The sequence below is a fragment of the Ailuropoda melanoleuca genome, chromosome 15 (assembly GCF_002007445.2).
Source record: "Ailuropoda melanoleuca isolate Jingjing chromosome 15, ASM200744v2, whole genome shotgun sequence".
NCBI lineage: Eukaryota > Metazoa > Chordata > Mammalia > Carnivora > Ursidae > Ailuropoda > Ailuropoda melanoleuca.
This window is the reverse complement of record NC_048232.1, coordinates 62,007,571-62,030,405: the sequence shown is the minus strand read 5'-3', so window position 1 is coordinate 62,030,405 and position 22,835 is coordinate 62,007,571. Positions and strand designations below refer to the sequence as shown.

The 22,835-nt window shown below is 37.0% G+C and overlaps 1 protein-coding gene across 1 annotated transcript in view; it reads left to right on the top strand.

The window, feature by feature from the left end:
- The first annotated feature begins 282 nt into the window (after positions 1-282).
- The window catches only part of EPYC (epiphycan), a 32,967-nt gene continuing 10,414 nt past the window's right edge, over positions 283-22,835 (top strand). Inside the window, exons 1-2 of the mRNA XM_011235021.3 lie at positions 283-447; positions 21,258-21,429. Of these exons, the coding sequence (XP_011233323.1) occupies positions 283-447; positions 21,258-21,429 (337 nt within the window). The remainder of the gene's footprint in view (positions 448-21,257; positions 21,430-22,835) is intronic.

Here is a 22,835-nt window from a genome sequence, read left to right as displayed (position 1 = left end):
CTGTGTTTCTCTATGAAGGAAACTTAATTCCACCGTAATTACAGTATCTACTGTAAAAACGTGGGTAGGTTTGTGATTAATTTGAACATTGGTATCATGAGGCTTCAGAATCCATAGAAGTCCATGTGTCATGTTTACCCATGATCCTGTAGGGAACGCTACCGGCTTAGCTCCACTGTGCTGACATTGATTTATCATCCCTATTTCGTGAAAAGTGTTCATAAGTTATTATCAATGAAATATTATACATTTTGGCCTTTTTTGATTAGGAAAGCTTGAAAAATGAGAATGTTAGCAAGACTCGTTCTGGGACTTGTCCTCTTGGATGCTGCTGTGACGGCTCCTAGTCTAGAGCCCATCAACTACAGCTCAGAAACATACGATGCCACTTCGGAGGACCTGGATAACTTATACAGCTATGAAAACATACCTATTGCTCAAGCTGAGGTAACTGACTCCTCCCACTCTTGAAACTTTTAAAAGCATGAGTATGGGGAATTACCGAGATGCGCTCCTTTCAAATAGTTTGTTGGTTATGTATAAATAGAGATGTTCCATCTTGAAAATTCCATAGGAACCTTTCCTCCGGAATGTGTTCAATCTGTTGGAGGTTAACCTTGGGACACGCTTTTGCTTTCTCACAGTTCACTTCATTTCCTTTATATCTTCTCATAAAATTAAAACAACAACAACGAAAAAGAGTTTCTATTGAGTCAGAACAAGAGAAAATTAAAGGAAAAAGCAGGCAGTGAGAAAGAGTGGAAATAATACATATGCAATGATGAGGAAGTTGGGGAGTTTTGGGGCAAAGGAAAAAGATGTGAGATTAAAATAAGTTGGAAGAAAATAAAAAGAATGCAAAGAATGGACAATGATTTGGAACTCCACTGTATTCCAAGAGTGAATGTGCTTTCCAAAATGACTGATTATCTCTCAGTGGTAATGTAGGCATTGGCAAGGTTACAGCCCATTACATAAATCTGCTATGACATGTTTCTAATTAAATGTTAGACTTTTTACATAACTAAAGGATACAGACTAATTTTTCTGAATCAGAAAACAAACAGACCTTGAAATGTTGGAGTGTAATTAATATACAACATTGACAAAAACTAATTAAGAAGAAACCAACCAAAAGGGAAATTACATCACCTTTACAGGATCATAACATATTTTGGGCGGTCATTCAAGTGTAAATCTTCTTAGAATAATTACTTTTGATAACTGGGGAAATAAAATATTTGGACAAAACCATATATTTAAATGGAACTTAGCTGTATCTTTATTAAGAGGATAAACGTTCTCATTATTATTTATGTTACCTGATGAAATTCAAGAATCAAATTTGCGCAATACAAGAGTTTTCACATCTTCTCCCCAACTCCATTTTCCTTTCCATCTCTCTCTCTCCTTTGCCTTTAATCTCCCCCACCTCCCCTCCATTCCTTCTCTGTCTCCCTCTTTCTCTTTCCCTCTTTTTAGTAAAGTTTTAGGGTTATCAGAAGACCACTTTTCTTCTGCAAACTTGTGACTCTATTTTCCAAGTCCTTGTTCACTGTTTGATTATTTTGCTGGTTGTCTTCTGTTATGTTAAGGGCATTTCTGTAGAGTTTATGGTCATTAACACCAGTCTTGCTGTACGTGATACTGCTTCTTCGATCTAATGCGTCAGTGGAGAGTATAAGGAGAAACTTTTCCAGTGCTTAACTCATCTGCGCTGCTCCTTTTCCCATCACGCATAGATATTAAAAAAAAAAAGACTGCATATGTATCTGCAGTTATCTACCGAACTAAATATTATAGTTTAAACTTACTTGTCATGCCTCCAAAAGATATTTCATAGGATCAAGAGGTTTGGTGAGTACTAAAAGTGAATCCTGTTTTGAGTAGGCCTGGGATCAGATTCTAGGGCATGCTCGAGGATGCCCTAGATAAAATTGTGAAGGAGAGGAGCTTTATCAGCAGACTTCTTTAAAGGCATTCCTTGCTGTCAGAATCCCTTTTTGCTGCGCAGACATTCTCATGAGATTCTGAAGCTTTTTCTGCCATCAAGAAATTTAAGTTAATAAGTGTATCTCTAGAAAGATGATTTAGTATACAACCCTTCCTCAGTATTTGCTTATTCTGATATAGCAACCTTCTTGCAAGGTACCAAATATGTGGCATTGTATTCCATTACCTCATTCAAGCATCTGAAATTTTCATGCTGGCCTAGACAAACTCAGCATCCTTAACCACTGCAAGCCCCAGAGAGCTACTAAGTAATCTCTTGTTGCTGATTGAAATAGGTAAGTCAAGGCTGATTTAATAATCTTTTATGATGAAGTCATCATCAGAAAAGCAGTTTATAGATACATGATATACATACATATATATAGATACAGATATATATCTGTGTTATAATGAAAACATAATACATCTAAAGCAAACTACACACATTTTTTTAACGTTACCAAGTTGGTCCAGTAGCAAAAATCAATCAGCCAACCCACTCGCCCACCACCTATGATAACAAAAACAAAAACAATGTGATACAATAAATAAAATGACATGAGGAACAAAATTCAGAACGTCAACTCAGATCTTAACAAATCATCAGTATAAGCTGCTTTACAAACAAAGAATATATAATTCCTTATAGAAAGATGTGAAATAAAGCCAAGAGATCCAGTCATGTGAGTGGATTCTAGAGTACAGTTACTCATATTATAAATTTCTAGAATTTAGTCTTGGAAATGCAGATTCTGGCAACTCCTGATAACCTTATTTGTCTCATCTTGAGAAATGCAGAGTAATTGTTCTATATGTTACATATGTTCTTGATCCTATGTGATATTTTTTGCATGAACGCTGGTAACATACCCATATAAGGGACAGTTGATGAAAAAATTAATGATAAACAAAGCACATGGAGAATGGTGGGATTGGGTTCTTTAGTTTTTTGTCCTCAATGCCAAGAGTTTGGTTCTGCCTATCTTAGCCTAGAATTTATTTATCATCTATAGAAAAGGCAACCTTATATTTCAAATTTGCAAATTTACAGAATAACTGAGCAATGCTTCTGAAATATATACCAGTTTCTTTCTTCTAAATTCTAGGACTTGGCATTGTAGGCCAATATAGTAGACCTTCCAGACTTTGAACAATTAATCCTTAAGGCCTCTGACATATAAGGTAGGCAGAATTCTAAGATGTCCCCTAAATGACCCATCCACTGGTCTGTCCACGCCCTCTATAATTCTTAACATCATGGATATATTGGAATATCACTCCTATAATTAGGTTATTTTATATGGCATAACTGAAATTCAAAAAGAGAAGTTATCTTGGTTGGCTTGACCTATACTTGTGCTCCCTTTATAACAGTGTCTTGAGGTCAGGGACAAATTTTGAAGCATGAGAGAAATTCAAGGCAAGGGAAACTATATTTTGCTGGCTTTAAAAATGGATGGGTCCACATAACAAGGAATGCAGGAAGTCTCTAAATTTTGAGAGAAGCTGACAGCCACTGAGCATATGGAAACCACAGCCCTATAGATACAAGGAGCCCAGAGCTTCACATGAGATCACAGCCCTGGCCATTAACCTTGATTTGGACCTTGTGAGACCCCGAGCAGAGAACCCAGTCAGGCCATCCCTGGACTTGACCCACAGAAGCTGTCAGTTTTAAACTGCTAAGTGTATGGTAATTTGTCGTGTAGCCATAGAAAATGAATACAATCTGTAATAATGTAAATTTTTTCCTGAAACCCAAATTTGAATTATACTGCTGCAAGGCTTGCATTTATGAATCCAATGATTTATCTATAAATAAGCCAAATCATCCCCCAAATCCCAGAGTTAGAATCTCAATAGAGCTTTGTTGATTTCTACTGGTGGTAGTATATTCATTACCTTCCTAGTGATTAGAAAGGGTCATGAAAGAATTTCTGGTTTTGAAAGTCTTATGCAGTAACAGTACTCCAGACTGCTGACTTATGTGATTTCTGATGATTTAGAATATCCAGGATCTGCTGGATTCTATATTAGGAACAGATTCGAGGCCCAACAATTCTATCATAATGCTCTATGTTACTCAGTGGATAATAGATAAATTTGCTGGTATAATATAAAATTGTTGCAGTTTTTTTTTTTTTACTTAGCTTTTATTTTACTTTAATGGTATAAGTAGGAATTGGATATAAGCCATAAGAACAAAATATGAACTTTTTGTTTTCTGATGAATATTAGCTAAGCTTGATTGAGCACTTATTACATGCTGAGTACTATTCTCGGTCTGTCACATACATGATCTCCTTTCTGACAACAAAACTAGGAAGTGCTTTTGTTATTTTCGTTGAATAGATGAGAATATTGAGATAAAGAGTAGGTGAGTAACTTGACTAAGACTATAGTTATTAATGACATATAATTATGGTGATATTATCTTCTCATATCAGAAAATAATTTCCAGCAGGTTAATAAAAAATTATATTATCCTCCCTCTGTTTTCTACCGTTTTCCAAATTGTCCTTTTAACTTGATATTTGTTTTAGTTGAACTGAATGCTGGTGTTCCCACATTGCTAAAAGAGAAAGAAAGCATTGTTCTATGGGCGAATAATGTAAACTAGAAGTAACCTTTATAGACAGTTGACTTACCTAATTACTGTAAGAAAGAATGGCTTAACTCAACTACTTCAAAGAATAATTGTAGACAGGCATTCTCCAACATAGTATGTCTATGTTATGGGCTAGCCATCTATTATCTATCTATCTAGCATCTATCTATCTATCTATCTATCTATCTATCTATCTATCTATCATCTATCTATCTATCTATCTATCTATCATCTATCTATCTATCTATCATCTATCTATCTATCTATCTATATCTATCATCTATCTATCATCTATCTATCTATCTCTATCTATCTATCTATCTATCTATCTATCTATCTATCATCTATCTATCTCTATCTATCATCTATCTATCTATCTATCTATCATCTATCTATCTATCTATCTATCATCTATCATCTATCTATATCATCTATCTATCTATCTATCTGTCTATCTATCATCTATCTATCTACCTATCTATCTATCTATCATCTCTCTCTCTCTCTACTCTCTATATAGATACAGACATATAGAATCATACACATTTGGTGGCTTGGAATGCAGAGAAACATTTTGCTATTTTCTTTGAAGATTTCATCAGAACACAGTTCAAAATTTGGTATTCTCTGATTGACTTAAATTGAGTCTGTGTTGTTGACTAAGGTATGTATTTGGTGTTTCCATTTTCATGGTATAGTTTTGGGGTTATTGATTTTTCATTTCTCTTAGGTGTAAGATACACACTGGCCCTGCCCATGAGTTATTTCTTTCGCCCAGAAAAGTCCTCAGTGGCTGTGTTAATATTTATGGAGAATATAAACTACCATTCCTGCAGTAAGTTCTCCTTGCTGCCCAATCAGACTGATCCTGCCCTATCCTTACTTTACCCTTATATAATTACTGTTACTTAATCTTCAGTAGACACCATGAATGTTATACTACAAGCTACGTGGAGCACTTGATTGCATTTAATGTGGGACAGTATGAAGGGCATTTCCATGATGGCATACAATTCTCTCCAGGATCACATGGAGTAGAAATTTCTCTCAGGCCTTGGTGTCCAAGTGGATTGCAAATTTTAAGGAAGTTGCTTATTTTTTGGGCTCTACATCTTGTAACTAACTGTGCGTGTCATTTTGCTCAGAAATCCGGGGCCTAAGTTTTCCCTTATTCTTTCCTTATTTCATTTATTTATTTATTTATTTATCTATTTATTTATTTATTTATATTTATTTATGAGAGAGAGAGAGAGAATGAGTGGGGGAAGGGGTGGAGGGAGAGAATCTTCAAACAGACACCTCACTGAGCAAGAAGCTCGAGGCGGGATTCTATCTCAGGACCCATGAGATCATGACCTGAGCTGAAACCAAGAGTTGGGCACGTAACTGACTGAGGCACCCAGGCACCCCTCCTCATTTTATATTACTTTCTTCAGCTTTACTTTCTTATCATCGTAATGTCTTTGTATAGATTGAAACATTACCACACATGCTTTTAGAACTGCGTCATATACTTTCATAAATAAATAACAATAGCAACTAATAACGGGTTATCAGTAATAATTGAATAGGAAATTTTTTGAATGAGAGATGCTTTCCTTGCTATTACTCTCCATTGATCTTAAAATTAGCCCATTTCTTCCTTTTTCATAAAGAGAACAAGTAGCTAAATTGTTTACAATCATCCTTAGAAAGAAAACCTCCATTGAAACAAATTCATTAAGCTTAAAAAATAGGTTTCAGAGATGAAGAACCTGTAAGATTCATCAAAGCAATGAAAATTAAATTTAGCGGAATTGTAGAAATGGACAAAAATTCAGTGAACAAACTTGGTTGTACCCAGTAACAGTTGAACAATGGTTTCTTTTCAGTTGCCATCATGGCAATATGGTGCGATGCAAATAATTTTAGAATAAATGTTGATGCCCTGTAACACTAGAAATTCCTCAAGTAGAATCAAATTAATTTGGGGCTACTTATTGAATGGATGTCCACTGTAGATAATGGTATATAAAAAGTGTTTTTAATTAGGCTAGCTAAATATAATAAATTGGTATAGAACTTTGGTAATGCTAACAGGTAGTTATTTCAAAAACTATCTCCATATTTTCTGAACAAGTAATTAAATTAGTAATATTTCTACTATTTATTTCCTCTGGTGATGAAGGCATGGAATACTTTTATCCTTATATTTGAAAGGATGGCCAATTTATACAATACATTTTTAAAGTTTCAAACTTATGGTTTGCATATAAAGCGCTTTTTATTGGAAGAAATAACTTAAACTCAACCTGAATTAAGTGTTCTTTTCAGAATTTGGCAACAAATAAAAGCTAATCTTTCTCTTCACTCTCCCTCTTCACCAAAGACACTCTGGAGGAAGGGAGGGAAGAATTTTGCTGATGAGCTTTTAATATGGTTGTCTGATTGACTTACCATATGCTTCTTTTAAAAACAGTGTTACACTTTTTGAATGTTATTTTAAAACTATTGGAAAATTTTTTAAAACATAGTAACACACATATACAATCTTATAGGTTCATCAGGAAACAAAACACTGATGGTCTTTGTCAGTGATTTGTTTGTATTTGCATACCTTATTTATGAGTCCACAAACGTAAGTTAATTCTCCCAACTTTCCCTTGAAATGATAAATTATTCTATTATTATTATTATGAAGAGCAATTGAGGATCAGAATTTTGCCCAAGGTTATTCAGCTAGTAAGTTTCAGAGTAAAATTTAAACCAGATTGTTTCAATGCCAAAGCAGAAAGACTTTGGCATTAAAAGCTTCCATTATTTTCCTTTTTCTTCTCTTTAATCTTTACTTCCTTTAGCTGTGTCCAATATTGAGCTTTCCTTCCCCTGGAATTAAGTAATTTGATTGCTAGGAATCACAAAAGCAAGAATTTTCAAGCGATTATAATTAACACAATATCTAAGCATCTGTCTTAGCTGTCAAAGTATTTAAGGGAGCGAAAGGTAAGACAATCCTTCTGAACTAAAAGCTGCTTTGTGAGAAATGTGGCAATTGAGCGATCTTTGCCAAACACATTTCTTCCTTGCCCATTTTCAAGATAAAATAGAAAGTAAGATACAGCTTTCATTGCCAGTCTTCACAGTCGCATTCTTTTAGATAATTCATATGGATCACTTTAATCAATTTGAGCCTCAGGTTCAATGTTTAGAGAAGAATTCCATTGCACTTAAGATATCCACATGCCAGTCTATGAAACCCCTAAGAATACATCTTTAGTAACCAGGCTGACTACCTCAGAGCCTTTTAACGCCTTTGGAAGCCAACAGTTGACATAATGGTAACGACAAGGAATAGCTTCAAGATTTATTATCAACTGTGTGGGACAATTTTGGAAAAAGATAAATTTAAAATTCCATTCTGTTTAATAAACACCTTAGTCTGTGTTAGAGTGAAAATCCAATTTTTTTTTTAATGAGAAGCAGTCCTATAATTTAAGTATTATCTGCTGAAGGCCTGGGCCTGGTTAGGAACTGAAAGACACCAGAGAGCCTCCGAATCCGAGTGACTATATTGGTGGGGACCCTTCTTCCCAGACCTGACTTTGCCTGGGCATTTAAACTATTAAAGCACACACTATGAAGAATCACGAAAGAAACCACTGGCTTTGGGTGTTTCTCATGTAGAAACATGTTTCATCCTTAAGATGTGGTTGGTCGCAGTGTTGAGTGACATGGGTTCTGGAGTGAGACTCCCTGCGTGTCAGTCCCAGGTCTGGACAACACTGCACAGCCTTGGAAAATCGTACAAGCCTGCTGGGCTTCAGCTTCCTGTTTATAAGCTACCTCATGAGGATGAGGTAAGACACACCTGTTAACTGCTTAACGTAGAGCTTGGCACATGGTAAATGTTTCATAAAGGTTAGTAGCTTTATCATCAAATGACTCATTCAGGCAATAGCCACTGAAGTCCATGCACCATGCGGGGGGCAGGGAAGCCTTCACGGAAAGGGTAGGATTTCAGCTGTAATTAAGCCTCACTGCAGTGAGCATGAGCTCGCTTTAGATCTGCCTTCCAGTCTTTTGCTGGGAGCCAAGAACTGGGGCAGGTAGATCACACCAGTTCTTCTCTGTCCCTCAGTATCTCTCAGTCTACTTGTCTTACAAATACGTATCTTCAACACAGTAGAGGAAGTGAAAAAAGATGTGTGTGTGTGTGTGTGTATGTGTGTGTGTGTGTGTATAAGATCTGTAGTTCTCATATATATATATATAAAAGATCTGTAGTTATCTCGTGAGACATAAAGGCTTCTATGAATTCTGTCACAAAATATATGTGCTGAGAAATTATGCCCCAAATCAGTCCTCAGTTGCAGACCTGACAGCAAACTTGAGACATGTGATTTTACTTGTGTGTTTATCCACCACAGTATTTGAGGCTACTTACATGAATAAAAGCTGTAATGTGCACAGCAATAGATATATAGACATATAGTAAATAATGTAGACATAGATAAAATATATAATCTGCATACATCAGTATCATCTCATAAAATAATTTCTAAAACTATATAATACACTGTATATTGTGTTATGTTCTCCACAATATCACATCTTGTATATGTATACAGATTAAATATATATAAAATATATATTATTAAGTATGTATTATTTTACATTATTTCATGAAAAATATAAATTAAGAAAGTGAAGCAAAGAAAAAAAAAACAAGAGTTGGGAACATAATATGAAGCCAGGAATCAGGTACATATACAAAAATGCATATTATTTTGTACTATAACACATACAGATACATATAATATTGAATTTTTTCTGGGCAATTGGTGTTAGGTTTTAAGAGACGCCATAAAAATTCCTCCTAACACACTGCCTAACTTCAGACCCAGTTCAGTAACAGAAATGAAACTCAGACAAATAGTTCAAAGTATCTCCTTTACTATGGATAAAGGCTGGATTGAAATATACAACTTAGGTATGAAGCGATAGTGAGCAGCCTAATATAAAATTCCAGAAGTGGATAAGCCATCAGTCTTAGGCAACGGTGGTTAACCACAGTCCTCAGATGAGTGCCTGATCCAGTAAATCTTAGTGCACAGAGGGACAAAACGGTATTTCTTGACAGGCAGGAAATTCCCTCTAAAAGGGAGGGTGAACCACTCAGGCCTAGTATCTTCTCCCACCCACCAATTAGCCCAGTCATTCTTCCTCAGGAAGCGTGCGGAAAGGAGCCAACAGGGGATACACCCACCTCCCAGGATGGCAGCCTTTAAGCCATTAAGCTTAACTCTTAAGTTCAATATAACTCTTCCCTTCAACAAAAAACTTCCCATTTTTAGGACGATCATGCCCCTGCCTTTATGAGACCCACCCCCATGCCAACCACCACTCTTAGGTGTCTTCTGACAGAATGTAGATTTTGATCTCAGAAGCTCTAAACTGGATCCAAGAGCATCAGTGAATTAATCTCAAAGGCCTTCCTGTACCTGAGATTGACATTTTACCCTCAGTTCTAGGTGTTCTACCTCAAGTTATGTCCAGCCACATTAATAATAGGGCTTAGGAAAGGCTCTGAAATGAAATGAAATGCTAAGTAAATATACTCAAAAAAAATTCCAGAAACATCAAGATAACACAATTATGTATATATTTCCCCTACTTCTGCAAAGTTTTTGAGGAGAGATAGAGATTAACCTCTTCTGCAAATTAAAGTCTGAACTTGTTTAAATCCAAAGAGATTACTGCCCAAAATCAGAATTGCTTGACTTTGATTTAAAAACCCAAAGAATAGACAGTCCAAAACTTCCTTTTTCTAATTCCTTTTGCTCTCTCTTCATCTTGCCTGGGCCAAGCTGGACTGTCAGTAATGACAACATGAGTGCATTCTTCCAGGTCCACATAGTTCTTTCAGAGGCACATCCTTTGTTATTAGCTCATTACCAAGTGTCCCATGACCTTAATATTAAAAAGAGTAGAGCATTAAGTGCACACACAGAATTATGACAAAACTGACCCTATTTTTAAGAACAAGTTAATCCTGAGTCTGCAAAATAATTATTCTGAGCAAAAGTATATTCCCCAAAACCAGTACATAGTGTGGGCAGACACTCAAGAAGAGACTGGGTGGTACCTAAGAAAAATTAGGAGATGGAAAAAAAATCTTGGTTTAGCCTCATCCAGATGTTGGTCAGCTTATGTTTATTGTCCCTGGTTTGCAAATTTTGAGCTCAAACACTCAGAGAAATCTTCCATCAGGAGTTAAGTTATGGCAATGTTGCACCATTCTTAGAGTAGCTGTTCTCAAAATGAAGTTCCTGAATGGACAATATAAGCATCACCTGGGAGCTGGTCAGGAATGCAAATTTTCAGGTCCCACCCCAGACCTAATGAATCAGAAACTCCAGAGGGCCAGTGATCAGGGATTTAACTCTTCCTGGTCATTCTGAGGGATCCGTGGTTTGAGCAGCACTGAACTAGGAAACATTCCCTAATATAATGGCTCTTTTCTCAGACCAGCATTTGAGATACTCCTGTTTTCCAGAATGTTTTTAAAACATATGATGGCGGCCAGCCCAGTCACCAGGTCAAACAGAAGTTTCCTCCTCTTTTTGCATACTCAACTCAAAGCCTTTGAACGTCTATTTTCCTGCTAACCCTGGGTTTCTGGCACCTGATACTGCTTGTGTATTCTCTCAGGTGACAGATGATCTTGTGAGCAAGAATTTTCGGCCAGTGGGGTTCTTCAGCCTGAAAGCTATGCCAGTGGCTTCTCCTTGGCTTCCTGCTCTGGAATCCAAGAAGTCTACCTCCCAGAGAGCTTTCCCTTCTTCCCATGTTTTTTTTCAGCTGGGACATCAACCTCAGCAGATTCTTGAACTGAAGCTGTCATGAATGTTTGTGAAGTCTCTGGCCCCTGGGAGCCTAGGGTAAAACAATCCTTCTACCACATTCTCAGCAAGACTTAACCTTTCAAAGTTCCAGGACTTAATTAGCATTTCTGTCTTCCACGTCCTTTTCAGTGGAGTACATTTCCTCTTTTAGTGTAATGGTTCTCAACTTCGGCCACATATTTTACATCACCTCTAGAGCTTTTAGAAGTCCTAATGCCAAGGCCACACCTCAGACTATTGAAGTCAGAAACTCTCTGGATGGGCCCAGATCAGGTGTTTGACTTCCCTCAGCTCTTCTTTTAGTGTGAGTCAGTTGTTGTTGGGTTTTTTTTTTTTTTCTGAATTATTTCAATCCGCATTTACTTTGGATGCCATACTGCCCTAGGGCTGTCTGCTAGAGGTATGCCTTCTCATTTCTTTCTGGTCCAGACTTTTGTCTTTCTAACATAGTCCTATAGATTTTGCCTTGTGGCATCTAACACAGGGACATATAAAAAGAAAAACAAAATAGGGGCACCTGGGTGGCTCAGTCGACCAAGTGGCTGGTTCATGATTTTGGCTCAGGTTATGATTCATGGGCCATGAGATCAAGCCCGAGTTGGCTCCTCGCTCATCAGGGAGTCTGCTTGAGATTCTCCCTCTCCTCTCCTCTCCCCACTCACACTCACTCTCTCTCATATAAATAAATAAATCTTTAAAAAATTAGTAAATTATGGGCACCCGGGTGGCACAGTCCGTTAAGCATCCAACTCTTAATTTCAGCTCAACTCATGGTCTCAGGGTCCTGGGACTGAACTTCCACACGCAGCACGGAATCTGCTTGGTATTCTCACTCTCCCTCTACCCCTCCCCCCAAAAACGAATAAATAAACAAAATCTTAAAAAAATTTTAAAAAGATTAGTAAATTGTAAGTCTTCCAGAAGTAACATTGTTCAAACATTTTTTGGAACCTGTCATATTTTTGAGTTGGGTAATCCTACCCTGAACATGTTCTCCCATCATACTAATATCTAATCTAAGATTGAAATTGACCTGTTATTTTCCTGCCTGACTCCCTTTTAATATGCCTAGTTTTCACTGGATCTTCCCCAATTCCACAAATTCATCATTTCAATATTCCTAGGACAAGTTCTGGTTAACCTTGTCTTGAGTTTGCCAAGAATACATAGGCTTACCTTGTGTTTGTTCAAGTCCACACACACAGGCATGGAAATAGTGCAAGAATTATTGCTTGGTAATGTTGTCACCCACCAGGTTGTGCAATCACTGGCTTTTGATGTCAATGCAGCCAGTATGAGATGCAGATAGATGAACTCTAAAAGATAACCACAGTAACACCATGCCAGTCTCTCTGCTCAAAAGAAGTGGTTGCAAATATATATTATACACTCCATTTCTTAACTGTAATATATGAGAAGAAGAACACAGAAAATATATATAAAAGATATTGAGGCTGGATCAAATTTTCTAGTGTGTTTTCTTTGGAGTTAAGATATCAAAACTCTGATTAAAGACATAAATATCAAAGAAATTAAAATCCAGGATATTTAAGATAAAAATCCTTTCTCTAAAACTATACTGAATCTATAACATATAAAAAGACATAAAGGAAGTTGAAGGGAATTGGTACATTTGGTACTGAGAGAAAAAAAGAAAGATCATAAAATCAAATATTTTCAAGGTCAATTAACTACTATTTGGCAGCCTTCTCCTATTGGCAGGGTGATTCAATCATAGTAATAATAGCAGAAATTTATGCTTGTCAACAAAGTTAAAGATTCTGATCCCTTGAAAAACAGTTCTTCCTTTGCCTCATGCTATTACAGAGCTGATTTACCTAGAGTCCTTTGTTCTGGTTCTATGGTTATCAACAATCTTTTGATAATAATAGCTTCTCAGGTGAGACTATGGAGGCTACGGATACTGGTGGCAGTAGGAAGACTCAGGTCGGCTTCTGGTTTAGTACAATTTTGGGGTTTAAAGTAATTCTGCCCTAAAAGATAAAGTCAGGTTTCTAAGTTTATAAAATTTTGTAAGGCTTTACCATTGAAATTGGACAGCAGAAACAAATTAACATACTAATTATCTCTTTCAAAGATGATTGGCTATTAGCTGGTCCTCTCTGGGACATCCTCTATCAGTGCACATATTTGCCTATTCAAAATGTCTATTATTACCCTCTGATGATATATACATCATCATCGTCATCACCATGAGTGAATAGCAGTTTTATGTAGAGAAGTTCTGCATATTAAAAGGCATGGCTTATTATGCTTTGTGAATCAATAAAGTCTGTGTTAGAAGGAACAATTTGCTTTGCGTTAGCATAAGAAAGATTGAAACTTAAAAGAAAAATACTAAATTACTCCATCATAAAAAACAAAAAACAACTAGAGTCTAGAAGGTTCCAAATCTCCTAGTTTTCAGTCCAACTTCTTGTTTTCAATTACTGTGATTGACTTTCCCCCTACCCGTATCCTCATGAGATTACTGATTTCAGCCTACACTAAATTGTCTTTCTGGCATCCTTACTTGGGGAACAAGGACAGTAAGGGGAAAGGGAATGTGAACTGGCTTTGTTATTAGATGTTTCTAAAGCCTTTGCCAAAGTTCCCTACCAATATTATTTAGAGACATTCAACTAGAACTAGATGATACATTTTGTGAGAACTAGGATATTGAAAATCTATTAAGTTTCTGGAGCCTAACAGGATGATGGTGAATGAAGACCTCAATAAACTGGGATAAAACTGAAGCAGAATTTTTTTCTGGCAACTAAAAATGGAATATTGCCACTTCTGACAAAAAAGAAAGGAAATGAGAAAATAAACATGTGAACAACAAAATACTGTGGTCCCAGAAGAGAGACACGGATTAGAGAAGGTATGATTAAATGAAACCTTCAAATCATCAACTCTCTTTTTTGCATTTAAATTTTCATTTAAACATTGCATTAAATACAAAGAAGCGTGACCATTTAGAGTTACAAATTTATGATGAATCACCATCTATTAGGATAGATTTTTTAAAAATATGAAAGAACTCACATGTTTTCAGAAATACATCCTAGCAAGTCAATATCAACTATTATGATTTTATGGCTTTGAAGTAAATAGAAAGTGATTAACTAATTTTGATATTGGACTTGTAGATATTTACTCATTATATAGATTTATTAACTCTGATTTATATAGAATGACTAACTCTGATTTAATCCAGTTAATAAAACACTGAGCTTTAAAAATAAGTAAATTGAAATAATGGTGAATTCACTCAAATGTGGTAGTATACTATTTCAGCAAGTACTCCACCAAATAGGCAAGATCAAAGAAAAGTTATTTATAAAAAAGAAATCAGAGAGAATAGAGTGACAACAAAAATAGGTATTTATTTTTTTTTTCTAAAGTCAGTGATACATGCCAGGTAAATCAACCCATAAAAGCATTAAAAAATAGTTCCCTCAGTATGAATAAGAAATGGATAAGAAAACAAAAATTGAGAAGACGTATATTAGGGCAAGTTACATCAGCAACTGTAACAAACAATCCCCAAATCCCAATGGCTCTACACAATAAAAATTTGTATCTTGCTGACATGACTGTCTAACGCAGGTCAACAGGTTACAGTCTTCCAAGTAGTTACTCAGGGATTCAAACTTCTTTCATGCTAGAACTGAGTCACCATCTTTACCTTGGGACTTCAAGGTCACCCTGGTATCTTCTGTTGACAGATTGAGAAAGTATCCTTGCTCCTCACTAATTTGGACCAGATGTGCTGCATGACTTCCTTTTGCATTCAGTTGGCTAAAACTAGCCACAGCACCTAAGCCGCATTCAAAGAAAGTGGAAAATGTACTTGAGCTGAATGCCCAGGAGGGAAATGAAACTGTGGTGAATACATAGAACTGTCTTAGCCATCATGTTCAACCAGACTAAAGTTTCATTCTGACATAATACTTCCTTCTCACAAAAGTGAGAATTATAATAAATGCTACTTGAATTTTATAATCCACCCACATTGACGTTATGATATTTTTTATACTTGTCAATATCAGAGGAAGACTGTATGACTGTCAAGTGCTCTCACAGGGCAACATGCCTTGGTATGGTCTTCAGCCTACAGGATCAGCAACTGACTAACATCATCAGCGATGATCAAATCAGATTGTAGTTTGATGAAGGATGCCAAAGCAAAAATTAGACGGGGCTTAAAATTTGTTCGATAAAGTCCATTTGTGAATTTATCATGGGAAGGCATTTCCGCGTGATGATAAGGCTCATTTCCAGGATCCAGAATCCCTCTTTCTCAGAATGCAGGTACCTAAGAAGCTAGATTATTCAGCAGACATTTATTTGGCTGAGTACAGAATCAAAATTAAGTAAATTAAGGCAGTCTTGTGGCAGCTCTAATTAGATTCAAATCCTGGCCTTACTACTTAGAAATCATGTAACCTCTGACAATTTACTTGATCCTCCCATCCCTGGTCTCAGTTTACAAATCTATTAATGTGCACAATTACTGCACCTGCTACAACGAGTTCTTCTGATAATTACATGTGACTCAATGGAAAGGACATACCCGTCTCTCACACAGTGAATATTCAATCCATGCTAATATTTTCATCTAGCCCCTGAGGAAAGTCAATAAAACTTCTTTTGATACCAGAGATGATCTCTTCAGGGACTTTTGTGTATATTCAACACATTTAATATTTCTCTCCTCCAAACAATGCTGGCCACATTCTTTCCTGAACTTGAAATTTTTCCAGGCTGCCACCCTCTTCATTTCACTTTTTCTTTCCTTGGCTGTACTATTGCCACTGCTAAGTCAAGAGTCAGGAAGCTGCCCCCAAACACTTGGGAAGAATGGTCTTTTCTGGTGCATTTTTAAGGTCAGTTTTATAACATGAGAACAATCTAAAGTCACTTCGATTTCTTGGGATGGAGACCTCACTGTGACTCTATCCGAGACCCTATTAGTATTTACACAAAAATCTGCATTATTTTTTGTATGCTAAAAGGAACAATTATATCTTCATCCTTAAGTGAATATCAATGAGTCAACAAGGATCTCAGTGTATACATGCTTTTACTTTCTTTTTCTTCATGGATTTACTGTGCTGTTAAAAAATAAAATAAAATAAGATTGGGGAAAGAAAGATGAGGAATGGAGTGAATTCCAAGCAGAACAACTCACACATGCAAATGTCTTCTAGAACAAGGAGCATAAGAAATTAAAGATGGCCAGTGCAGCAGAAGAGCATGTGGATATGAGATGGAGGGAGGGGATACTAGACAGGCCAAGCCATGCAAGACCCTGTAGTCAAAGAGTTTTGAATTTATTTTAATAATAATAGCAAATATAACATAAAAATAGCAAATATAAAAATAGCAAATAATAACAGCAAATTTCCACGGCACTTAGTACATGTATTAACGTTTTCATCCTAACACAGCTATACTATCTACTGTATATACCAGGATTTCACAGATAGAGAAACGGACGCTCAGGAGATAAAGTAGCTCCCCCAAGGTCTCAGAGGTAGGCTAGAGTCAAGTCTCCTCCTCTTAACCAATCTGTTTCTGGGCTTCTGCAAGGCCACTGTTCTTGTGGCTATTAAGAAAAATAAAAATCCATTTAAGGATTTTAAGCAGAGGTTGACATGATCAGCTTTGTCTTTTTAAGAGCTTATTCTCATTACAGAGTGAATATATAAAGGAGAAGGTGCCAACTCCCTGTGAGTAGACTATTGTTGTATTCCCAGCAAGACAGGGTAGTGACTTAGATTACGGTGATGGTGGTGGACACAGGAGGAAAAAAGAAACTAATGATAGATGTTTGAAAATAATACTGACAGATAAAACGGACATAATGATCACAATTTAAGTGTAATGCCTGGCACATTCATTCTGGTTTATTAGATAATTATAAAGACTGGCAAATCTTCCATCATTTACAATTTCACCCTTTCATTCAGTGATCTTTGCATTCATTCACGAGGGTAGGAATCCAATCTAGGTATCATGAACTCTTTCTGTTCTGCACATGTGATATTTTCATTAAGTTCCTCATTAGAAATTTAGCTGCAGATTAAGTGCTGAGATCCAAAGATATCAAAATATTAGGAAAAAACCACACATTATGTTTTATTAGTTGAAACACATTCTTAGCATCAGCAAATGGCTTGTGACCATCCCTAACAGGTATAAGGAGAATATTCAAGAAGAAGTCAATACTGACAGGGTTCCCTTGGCAGAGGGGAGGGAGGCAGTCAGGACGAAGTATGACTATTGTTTCCAAACGCACTATTTTTTTCATATTTTTACTCTGAAATCAAGACAAACATTTTAAGTAGACTCAATGGTAGCAATATGGTCCTACGGGTCATTTAGATGTGCTTTTTGCTAAGAGATAAATGGATTTGACTAAAATTATTTATAACTAAACGTTACCACTTAAAATGGTACTGTGTACTTTCGTAGAAAGATTTTCTGTGGATAACTCTTCTGATTATTGGAGAATGAAAGTCTCAAATCTCTTGCAGTATTTTTGAACGATGTAAATATTGCTGGTAAAGTCTCAGTACACATCATCTGCAGCAAGAAAGGTAACTGAATCACTTTCGACTGAGAGACCTGATGTCTCCAGGGAGCAGAGGCTTCATCTAAGATACCTGAGGGTCATGTCAAGTCCTTTTTCCCTGAGATTGTACTGGGGTGTTGGGTTACTCTCATGCAGTCAAGGCTGTGTGGGGTGCAGAGGCCGAGGCAGGCCTGATGACTCTTCTTGGCACTATTATCGCTCCAAGCTGACATCTGCGACATTTCACTCTACCAGGGTCACTGTCTGTGGGCTATGTGTGTGTCATCTCTGGTACAGACGTACTCTTTCACGGGCATGGAATGTACGCCTAAATACAGTCCACCATGACATAAACTATCTAGCTCTAAAGCCGAGTAAAAAGGGATGGAAACAGACAACTTACTACAAACCAGTCAACTCAGAGATGTGCCCTGCTGGTCCTATGTCAGGAGGATATGCAAACACAGGGATGGCTAAGTCCAAGGCCATAGGCAGGAGTGACCCTTTGTATTTATCATGTTTCTAAAATTCAGGTAAATATAATAAAAAAGTTAAAACAATTTAGTAGGGAAGAGGTCAGAGTAAAACAAGGAGGTAAAAGGAAAAATAATGGAGGAAAATTCCAGAAGGATGAATATTTATATCGGAGCCTCAGTTATATTTGCATTTGTGGGTTGCCAGTTGTAGCCTGAGAAAAAGGGGCAGGGAAGTTTCCTGGCCATTTGTGTTTATTCCCAAATTTCGGTCTCTGTAGCGTAAGCCTACAAGTCAGCCACATGGACAGCCAGGTCCTCATGCTCTCCTGGCTTCCCTTCTTTATTTGCACGCATTGCCTCACAACTTCATATTGCAGTATGGAAATTGTTAAAAGAAGAAGAAGAAGAAAAGACAGAAGCCTCAACCATTTCTATTCAATAGTGAGAATAAATGTGTCTGCAACGAGAACAGCTTACCAGGAACAACACTTTGAGTTTACAGTTCTGGGATTTGGCTGAGCTGAAAAAGCATTCCTCTCCCTTGGTCTTCAAATTGTCCAACATTCACATTTTATTAGCTAGTAAGCATGAACAAAACAGGTTCTGGTAAACACGAAAGCTGTTTTTGCCTCATTATATTGGATGACAAGTGAGATCTTACAGCTTCACGTCAGATCAGTGGAAAAACAATTATCTGTAGAAAGTATGTGCAAACATTTTTCCTGCAAAGCTAAAGATTCAAGGTGACGTGTCTGGAATGTGCTTCTCCCTTTAGGCTACCTCCATTCCATGAAACATCTGTCTCAATTTCCGCTCTTCCTGGAGCCTCCTTTTGGTCTCTGCAGGTCTATTCCTTCTAAATCTGCTTCATTCTGATCCTGCAGATGGAAACCGTATGTCTCCCTGTTTAAGGAAGTGTGCCCCATCTTCTCAAGTGGAGATTTCTGGCCAGGTTTTACAATATCTTCATGTATGGCTTCCTGATGCACCAAATACAGTATGAGCGGCTTTTGGTTTGATTTCCTGCTTTAGGTGCATTTAAAGTGAGCACCAACACATTTGTGATTCTTATCAGTAAAATCTCTAAAATGAAATATAAAGCTGTGAATTAGATACATTTTGGACAAGCAGTTTTTAAATTATATTTAATAAGTACTTGTTGATCACCTATTATGCTACAGCCTTGAGTTACAAAGATAAAACATATAACTTAGAGTGTACCATCTAGGAGGCTTGGATAGGCAGAAAACTGATGGAGTCATTTCAATACAGTGTCGGAAGGGAGGAAATGGGGAGACTCTACAGAAACACAGAAAGAAATACAATTCTGAACTGACAAGAGTTTAGTGTTCCTTTAAAAGGATAATTTTCATTTGTGAAGCATTGTATTCAAATTTATTAAAAAATGATACTAAATAATAAATGTAGCTTTAAAATATTGTGATTATCTAAAACATCTACCTAAAGTACTCAGAAAATATCTAGCCTAGTTATGTACTTATTTTACACATAAAAGTAACACTGTGCATGTCATTTTGACATTAAATAAGTTAGAAGGTAATTTGTGTGTTTTTTTTGCTTGTTTAATAAATGCAAATAAAGACGGGCGGGAAGGATCAAGCAGCCCTATCAGGGTGGGAAAAGGAGAATCTGGGATTTTTAGGGATGCCACGAAGACAGTACGTCCCCAAAAGTGGGTGCTGCATGTTGCCAACAAACTGTCTTGAGCAGATTTCCTGCCTAAAGTGACAAGGTTGTCAGGGAGGTAGACGTTTATTAAGTAATACAGAGGAAAAGAGATTGAGGCATGGGAAGGGATTTGAGAATAAGGAGTTATTCTAAATGCAAACAGTGTTCTTAAGAGCAGTTACTCATTACCTAAAATATGCAAGAAAAGAAAACCAAGTATAATCCAAGATACAATCCCTAAAAAAATATTTGAGCATTTTTTCGGTTTTAATAAGTTCCCTCCATTGTCAAAGCTCTCAAAAAGGTCAATATAATAAACCTAAATATTGTTGATAATACTTATTACTCAAAATAATATTGAAAGTATATGAGAAAGGGCACATCATAATCTAATCATATAGTTTTCATATCTCTCTATATATTTTTCTTTTGGCAGAAAGGATACTTTACAGTAAAACAATTGGAAGAAGTGTAAATTATAAAAAAACAAAAACAAAACCAAAAAGCAAACCCAGAATATTTGAATCTAGGAAACCAAGGATTAAAAGGGCTGGAATATACACCTTAATTTCTTAATGGTTGTTATCGTCAAAGGGAATGGAATCAGGGCCTCAGGGTGAAGGGGACTTCGGGATTTTATTCTGCAAACTTCTGGATTAATTTGAATCTTCCACAACAATAATGCATTCTTGCAATGCTAGGTATTTAGAAAACAATAAATGAGGTTTTTAAAAAACGAATAAACATGTAAGAATGTTTGAAAGAGCAAGATGACAAAAAAAAAAACCCCCAAAAACCATGGGCATTGGAAATTATTACTAAGATCTGAGAAGCAAAATTAATTAAAACCAACAACAGTAACTAGAACCACAGGCACTCAGGCAGGCGAGCTGGCCCAGCAGCGTTGAACTTCAGAACACTAGCGACCTCTTGTGGCAAAATTGGTTACTTTTAAAATTTGTGTCCCTTCCTCATAGGATGGGTGATTAAGAAGGTTGCCTGATGAAATTTTGTTTCTTTTTCAGATTGAAATAGCCACAGTGATGCCTTCTGGGAACAAAGAGCTCCTTACCCCACCCTCACCTCCAGAGGAGGCTGAAGAGGAGGAGGAGGAGGAGTCCACCCCCAGACTGATCGATGGCTCGTCTCCGCAGGAGCCTGAATTCACCGGGGTTCTGGGCCCACACACCAATGAAGGTCAGGTCCATCAAGGCTGATCTGAATTAAGTCCACTTGGTCATACCTCAAAGCTGCCAAACTTCAATGCCACAGGCAACCCACATGACCCACAGGGAAAGTTTTGCCATAGGCTGGGTTTGAAGTAGGAGACACACATGTATTTTGTATTCAAATACAAAGCAGTTTTAATAATTCAGCTTTGGCATGATGGAAATTATCAAATTACCAAAGATTTGGGGAAAAATATTTCTCGAGCATCATCCCTCCAAACCTTTGTGGTGGAAAGCATTTTTAGAACAAAGAATCCACTACCCTACGAGCAAGATGAGAGATTTCTGTGTCTGACAGAGCGGGCCACAGCAGTTCAGGGTGATAAGGTAATGCTGGTGGACTGTGCTGACGCAGCAGTAGTAATAGTCTACGCTGAATGGACACAGACTCTCTGTGGGTCACAGTCCTCACCTCACATTCTCTCATGTGACTACTACAACCTGTGTGTGAAGGTCTCAGGTCTTTCCTACTGAGAAAACTAGCTCAAAAATGGTAGGAACTTGTCAGAGATCACACAGCTGTTAGTTTCACTCACTGGGTTAAAGCGAGCCTGTTCTGATTCTTGTCTGTGTACCTACGGGAACATGGGTCGCTTCTCATTCAGCCCTCGCAGCAGCTGAGTGGAAAGCATTCCGTAACACCGGACTCCATCTTGTACAGCCTGAAGGTGGTCTAAACCACAGCCTCTTAGTTAATGAGAAAGAGTTCCTGATACTCAATATGATTCTATGATCTGTCTATATTCCTTGTCAGAATTTGTCAGTGCCATCCTTGGGGGTACTCGGACGGACTCACACCAGACGGCTTTCCCACACGGAGAATGGCATAGCAAGGGGGTATAGAAAAATGAGTGGAATTCCCACTGCAAAGGTTTATGAGTATAGAGTTGGAGTGCCTCTGTACTCTAAGTTCTGGAGATAACAAAACTTAACTTAAAATGACTACTGTTCTCATGGATATTTTTGTCTAGCACAGGGAGACAGACAGGCAAACAAATGCAGAGGTAATAATGTGCTCCACGGAATATGACAAAACCCTGTACAGAACACACTGAGAGAATAAAAGAGAGGGAGGACATTCAAATCCCAGCTTTGGGACTTGCCGGACACACAATTTGGAGCAAAGCAATCAATACTTTTTGCCTTAGCTTCCTCACCTAAAATAGGGGATAATAAATAATAGATCTTACTTCACAGAATTGTTGTAAGGATTAAATGAATGAATTTAGTGCCTGACCCATAGTAAACATAATAAATGTTAGTTATTCTCATGACTCTATTATTGATAAAAGAGTCTATTTTTTTTTTTACCCTTGACAAATGTTTCAGTGTACAATAGTCTTGTTAACTCTGGGCATTGTGTTGTACAGCCAA